We start from the raw sequence: 7,097 nt of genomic DNA, 5'->3' as shown, positions 1-7,097 counted from the left end.
AAGAGTAGTGCTCAGCTGAACTGTTCACAAAGCATTGATTATGAAATGTTAAATTAGAGATCCAGAATCAGACACACAAAGGTTTAGGCAGCAGTAACATATTAATGAACAAAATGGGTTGCAGTTGCACACTGGTAGCTGCTAACAAAAAAGTACACTTCAAAGAAATCAGTCACATCCCACAGCATGTTAGTAGTCCAACAGCTGTCGATAGCGGAAAAGGAAGTCGTCAATATGGTTTAGCCAGTAGAACGCTGGGTCAGTTACCAGGATCCCAGCTACCCCCAAGACGTCAGCCGTGACATCTTGCAGGCCTCATCAGGTGACAGGTGCTAAGACCGCATGGCACAGCACCTAACAATGAGCACAGTTCAAATCTTGCTATTAGCAATCATTTCACTTCACCTTCTTTACGATACACCTGTTTGTTCTGCAAAAAACGAATCATCTCTATAAGGAAAATGCATATATTGCAAATTTTTGCACAGTTCTACTTTATGATCTCTGCAGGCCTACCTGTATCTCCGAGGGCAACCGTGATGACCGACGATGTACTCCTGAGCATAGCAGAACCGTCTGCAGAGTCCTCTATACCCACATGTCCAGTACTGCATTTCTGGATCATCGCCTGTAGATGATTATAAAGGAATAACCAATATGCTACCATGTTTTCTCATGAATCTTTACCTTTAGGTCAACTGTAATCACAACAAATCTTCTCATTGTTAAAAAGAAGTTAAGTTCTTTTTTCTTCTCCTCCGATCCACACAAACAGGCCAAGTATGAGTGCAGCAGTGTATAGAATAGCAGCATTTGCCATACCATGATTTGCTTGACTTGATTCTCACACAGTAAGAAAAAGTATACATCACTTACCCTCCCCGACTGCGAGCATCAGGAGAAGCACAAGGAGAACCAAGCTCAGCCCTTTCATGTTTGGGTACCAATACGCTGTCAGACAGTGTTGTGGACAGGCTGATTCTGCATTTATACAGCATTACAACCACGGGGGAGGAGTCCGTCGTGCACTGTCCTAAATCACAATAACAAAGTATCTCCCTGAATGATGGCAGTCTGAGGGATGAAGGTCAGGACTATCAGCTTACTCAGCTCAGTCAACTGCAGCAGCTTCTTGAGAATTTTGAGATTAGTTTTAGGCATTCACAGAAAAACAGCACTGTCATTTTTTTGTTCTTGTGAAGAAATACTTCAAATTTCAACCTGCTCTGTGATTTAGAGATTTAGACGTTCCGTATTGTTGACCAAGACATACCGTATATCTAAAGGAAAAAGTGACAGCTCTCTGGCATTGTACTTACATACACCCCTATGGCGGGACAGAGGCGATAATACAGACCACACTCCTTCAAAACAAGGCCTTCAAAAGTTATAATTACAGGCAAAGTTTTCGAACTAATCTGTTTGCTTTAGACGCAGTAGGCAGTACATTTCTGGCCGTCCTGCTGTGTTTTCAGGGCTGCCCTCTGTTACACCACTCTGCTCACATCTGAATATGGCAGTAGTTCATGTGTTATTGCTGATGCTGTGAAACTACAGTCAAGCTGCACAAAACACGCTGCTCCGGTGACACAGGGGTGGAATTTAACCAAACAATTACAACACTGGGCACAGGCACATAACCATACACTTGTATAGCATGCCCCCTAGTGCTAATGGGAAGTAAATATTCTCTGTCTGACACATACCCCTACTGATAAACCAAGATAAAAAGAACAAATCATGATCCAATCAATGATGAATCAGTTTAAAGTATGCTTTTTTCAAGCCTGTCGTTTTGCCATCACTGGTCCGGGAAAGCAACTCAGCGTGAAAAAGCCCATCAACTTTACTGTGATCTGTGCAGGATAAAGCACATGGCATGAACAACTTGTCAAATTAAAAAGCTATTTTTCTGAAAAAGAGCTTATTCAAGCAGCTATCTAAAATTCCATCGCTGCACACTCTATTTTTTATTGAAACATTGATTATCTTTGATGGATGAAAAGGAAATGGAGACATTAAATTGTTTTCTTTCCTGTGAATTACATAAAGGATGTTGGTTTTAGGTTACTCTCGATGGAATTTCATGTTAAAAGTACACCCATCTCATCAGCTGAACTCACATAGTTGGGCTGCAATGAAAGATAGAAAGCCATTTCATCTCCCTGACGCCTAGCAACCTGACATGTTTCAGAATAGGCTTTTGAAAGCACACACACACTTTTCCTACAACAATTTAGGAATATAGAAACAGGCATACTACAGTATAAACAGGGACAACAAGCCACAGTGTAAAGGGAGTTGGTGATTTTCAAAACAGACTTGAAATGGAATGAAATATTCATAAGTAGGCTATGTTTTAATTAGTACAGCCTATATAATAGTTGCACTCCCATGTTTCTAAAGTAGAACAGAAAAACGTAATGGCCTTACGTGTTTTTACATATTGTGTCCGCCGTTAATGCACCTGTTGGAAGACGAAAAATTAGTAGGCCCTATTATAGAATAAATACCTAAATACATCTTCACCTAGAAGGCCACGCACCTTGGCTTTTGTAAGTTCTCTGAACAGGAGGTGCAATAGGTTGCAATCTAGATTTTTTACCACTAGTTGCCGCCAAAATAGGCTTCACCTTTATTACACATTGCACCTTTAATAGGCCTGTGTGCATACAAGTAGCCTATGGCTAGATGAAAAAATAGATACATTTATAGACGGCCTATATGAATACATCATACAATTTCAATGTATTCTTTCTGTAAAATGTTAACACAAATATGATGTGCAAGAGTGCAGATTGTAGGGGAATAAATATGGAATGAGTATTGTAATAGCCTAGGTTATGTTATGTAGCCTAGGTGGCCTAGGTGGATATGTAGCCTACAGACGAAAGCAAGTTCTTTATGATTTTATGAAATCGTTATTTCATCGACCAACATATATGGCTGCGTACTAGTAATACAGGTGTAGTACAGAGGGTGGCGATATAGATGTTACACGCCAGTTTTTTAACAGAGAAGAAAAACTCTGGTCGTCTGCGCACGCGCAGCGGGCACCGACAACAACAACAACAGTCTTGTCTTGTCGGTCTCCCCAGGCCCCCAGGACTGTGCCTTCTCCGAGCAACCAGCATGGACATGTGGCCAACCAATTAGTATTGCATGGTGAGGGGTGGAGCTTATTTTCATGCGGCCCGTAGGCAGATTTCCCTGTCCACACAGTACAAGCGGCGAACAAGATTGTGTCTCTGCAAAATTTTTCTGGATATCAATCATAGGCTCATACTTATCTTTAGACCATATACTATTAAAACTGAAGTTTTCTCATTTCAAAACGCCACCTCAAGCGTTTTATTAGCCCAACGGCTTTTAACGGCTTTCAGTTTGTTTTCGCCAGGCTAGATGCTACAGAACGAGAATGATTCTACTCCCGCCTCCAGTCCGCTACGCTTGCCGCCCTCTTTCTTGATAGGTCCATAATGCAGCTACGTCGATGCTACGTCATGCTTTGGGCCGTATGGAATTTCCGGATTATACTTCCTTGTTGCTTCTCTGCGCCTATGAGCAGCTTTCATAGGAATGAATGGGCGCCATGTTTCAATACGGTGTCCATTTCTTTATATGTCCATGGGTCTCCCTTTCCATTTCAAGATGGCGGACCTCCTAGGCTCAATCTTAAACTCAATGGAAAAGCCTCCAACAGTCGGCGACAAGGAAAGCCGACGAAAGGCTCGAGGTACTTACTGTATTGCCTTATTTATGCGTCATTCTGCGTTTGACTCAAACAGTTGAGATTGACCTGATAATGTAAAAGACCGGAGCAGAGAGTAAAGTCAGTTGCTGCCATTGGTCCGCTGAGCTTGTTGGCCCGCGTTTAGCACCGCCTCACCGGAGCACGCACCACCGCTTGTCCCGCAAACAACTGCCCCGTAAACCCAGTCTGTGCAAGTGATGTGGGAAACGAAGCTCTCCGAACTCCGAAGCAGTTGTGATATTGATTCCTAGTTCCAAAGCCTTTAAACAGTCAAAATGACTGTATCATTTCCCCACTTTTCAGTAGTTGTGAAAATAGAGACGGCTGAATTAACTTGAGTAGGCTAGGGCTACGCCAAGCAATAAAACATCATAGGATGTTTGTCTGCAGACAGATGCAACACATAATACAACATGGGTCACTGTACCCTAGCTCTGAATGATCTGGAAATGTGGTTATGGGATTTAAAAGAAGTCTGTTTTGTGACTGAACAATGTTAAAATACAGGAAGCCCATGTTTTGGCTGTATGTCTGCACAGTCTGTGTTTACAACTTGAACTTATGTCCTTTTAAGAGCAAGCGGCAAGACTCAAGAAAATGGAGGAAGATGAGAAAAAAAAGAAAGCTGTTTTCCGGAAAAAGGTGAGTCTCCAAGAGACACATTGAAAACACAATCAGTGCCCACCTTATTGAATTAACTTAGTTTTATAATGCTCACTGTTTGCCTCCATCTCTTGTTTAGATGGAGAAAGAAGTGTCCGATTTCATTCAAGACAGTGAGCAACAGAAACGAAAATACAATCCTATGGGAAAGATTGAACGTAGCATCTTGTAAGTAGCCATTACTTTATAATAATTGCCTCTTTTGAGGCAAGAAACATTACATGTGTTTGTCATATATGCTCACGGCCATCTTAATTTTATTTCTCCCCGTATTGCAGGCATGATGTTGCAGAAGTGGCCGGCCTGACTTCTTTTTCTTTCGGGGAGGACGAAGAGAGCCGTTATGTCATGCTTTTTAAGAAGGTCTGAATACTTTTGTTTGCAAGCCAGTGTCAGATGTTGAAATGGTGAGAGAACAATGTTTGACCTATTTCCAACATGTCCTCTGACAGGAGTTTGCTCCGTCAGATGAGGAGCTGGAAGCCTATCGCAAAGGTGAGGAGTGGGATCCCAAGCTGGCACAGCAACGGCGCAGACTAAAAGTAAGACTGCATGCCTTTTATTTGAATATTTCTCTAAAATCGCTTTCAGGCGTGCATGACTTTACAATAATCTGACTTGCGAGGTGGGTCCTTGCAGAATTTCTAAATGGATTTCAAGCACCGACAGCACACATTTTTAAATGCATGCCTTCATAATAAAGGTGGAGTCAGCAATTTTTAAGAATGCTTGTTGTCAAAATCACTTTTTCTCAAAGTCAGTGAATATCAATGAGTAGAGCTCCGATCGCGTGCAGGCACTCTACACAACAGAAACAAATGTCATCATGGAATTCTTGTAACATCAATGAAGCATTAAGATTGGTATTCACATAATGACATGTTGTGTGTTTGGGAAACTGCCTCCACTTAGATTGCCTTGACTGGAAAGGGTCTTCTTTGGCAACTAAAATCATTATTGTGTTGCTCTTCACATGTAGTTTATATTGTGCACAATCAGTGTACTGCAACAAATCCTGACTCCCGGTACATTCTCAGTAAAGAATATTGAAATGTGTAAATTGTTGAGGGAGAGCAGGTTAATTAAAATGTATTTTTTGAATTTATTACCAAGTAACTCCACATTGCAGCTCAGTGATATCTACATTTCTAAAAACGGTTGGGTTTGTGAGTGAACTTCCGTCACAGTCTTCCCCCCCCTCTTCACCACAGGAACAAGCTGCATTGGAGGAAACAGAATCCAGTAAGACGAAGAAGCCAGAGGCGTGTCCCAACTCCAACTACAGAGACAAGTACGTTCACCTGATTGGCACCTCGTCTGCAAAGGACGCAGCACACACACTAGAGGCCAACACCTCGTATGGCATGGGTGAGTACACATGCTGTTGCACTGACCTGTCTCCCACAGAAGCACTTGTGTTGTTTTTGCTTGCAAGTCTTTATTACCTCATCACGTTACTATTTTCTGTCTCATAGTGCCGGTGGCCAACAAGAGGGACACTCGCTCCATAGAGGAAGCTATGAATGAAATGAGAGCCAAGAAACGGCTGAAGCAGGAGGATGACACAGGGGCACACACCAGCAGCTCTTGAGTCTCCACTGGTTTTTGCCTTACGTCTACTGTTGTGTGTGTGTGTGTGTGTGTGTGTGAGAGAGAGAGAGTGCATCGCTGTGTCTGTGTGCACAGTCTTAATTCTTCCTATAATGCAATATCCTGTACATCAGACATTTTAAACGTACAACTCGTAAAGACAGACGGTGAATCTTGTTCTGTATGCAACTGTCTGACTTTGGAACTGTGTTGAAATCATGAAAGTTTGTTTCCGTTGATGCTCAGGTGTCTGTCTGATCCAGGACTTGGATCATTTTTATTCATGTGTTAACATTTGCCCGTGACATTCTGTCAAGTCATCAAGCTTCTCACACCCAATAAGGATGAGAAACTTGTTTGGATTTTTTAAATGTGTGCAATGGCTGATCAGCGACTTAAAAAACACCCGATATCTTTATAATAAAAAAAAGTTAAAGACAGTTTTAGGCAGCGATTTTAAATTTTTGATGAATTAGTATTATTATTTTTTTAAATATTGACGATTTTTAGCTTTGGCTAGTGCTGGATAAAAGTTTAAAACCATGGATAAAAAGTCCCCCACTGACTGACTGAGTGTTCTATAATCCAAGGCAGTTTTTAAAAGGGAAACAGAAAGGCTGCCAATCGATGAGCATTTTGGCTTAAGTTGTATTTTTTCCTAGTCTCAACCTGTTCAAGAACATTGTAAAGTTGAACGCATGCCATTTCCTCCATCGCAAGAGGAATCCCCTTATAGGACAAATGTGCTGTTCATTGTGGGTTTTAGGAAATCTGTGGTCCTGTCTGAGATGTTTCATTGTTTCGATACATCTGCACTGACTGTGAATTGAACTGTTAGGTCAAACTAAATGTTTTATTATGAAGCTATGCGATGACTTGCAAAAGACATCGTAGCAGCGAGCGAGACTACCAGACTCATTGTGGGAATAGTATATATAGCATCTCTTTCTTTTCATCATTCCTCCAAGTAAGGTTCTTTTTTTGGATACATGATGTCTATTTTAAGATGGTTGCACTGTTTTATGTGTTAATAAATGGATAACTCTGTATGTTGCCCTCATTTCTGCCAAGTCTGATCTTTGATAGAAGT

The 7,097-nt window shown here is 41.4% G+C and overlaps 1 protein-coding gene across 1 annotated transcript; it reads left to right on the top strand.

The window, feature by feature from the left end:
* Positions 1 to 3,641: 3,641 nt before the first annotated feature.
* spag7 (sperm associated antigen 7) lies at positions 3,642 to 7,054 on the top strand. The gene is made up of 7 exons (XM_080040698.1): positions 3,642 to 3,736; positions 4,329 to 4,396; positions 4,497 to 4,585; positions 4,696 to 4,780; positions 4,870 to 4,959; positions 5,629 to 5,785; positions 5,893 to 7,054. The coding sequence occupies exons 1-7, from the start codon at positions 3,652 to 3,654 to the stop codon at positions 6,006 to 6,008; spliced, it is 690 nt and encodes a 229-aa protein (XP_079896824.1). The 5' UTR covers positions 3,642 to 3,651; the 3' UTR covers positions 6,009 to 7,054.
* Positions 7,055 to 7,097: the final 43 nt, after the last annotated feature.

Source organism: Ammodytes marinus (assembly GCF_949987685.1).
Source record: "Ammodytes marinus genome assembly, chromosome: 14".
NCBI classification, from domain to species: Eukaryota; Metazoa; Chordata; class Actinopteri; order Uranoscopiformes; family Ammodytidae; genus Ammodytes; species Ammodytes marinus.
Note: the sequence above shows the minus strand (reverse complement) of the source record. Positions and strands in the feature narration are given on the sequence as shown.

Coding starts and splice junctions, on each gene's coding strand:
- spag7 (XM_080040698.1), top strand. CDS start 3,652: ATGGCGGACCTCCTAGGCTCAATCTTAAACTCAATGGAAAAGCCTCCA. Junction 4,586..4,695: donor AAGATTGAACGTAGCATCTT/GTAAGTAGCCAT, acceptor CCCGTATTGCAG/GCATGATGTTGCAGAAGTGG. Junction 5,786..5,892: donor CAACACCTCGTATGGCATGG/GTGAGTACACAT, acceptor TCTGTCTCATAG/TGCCGGTGGCCAACAAGAGG.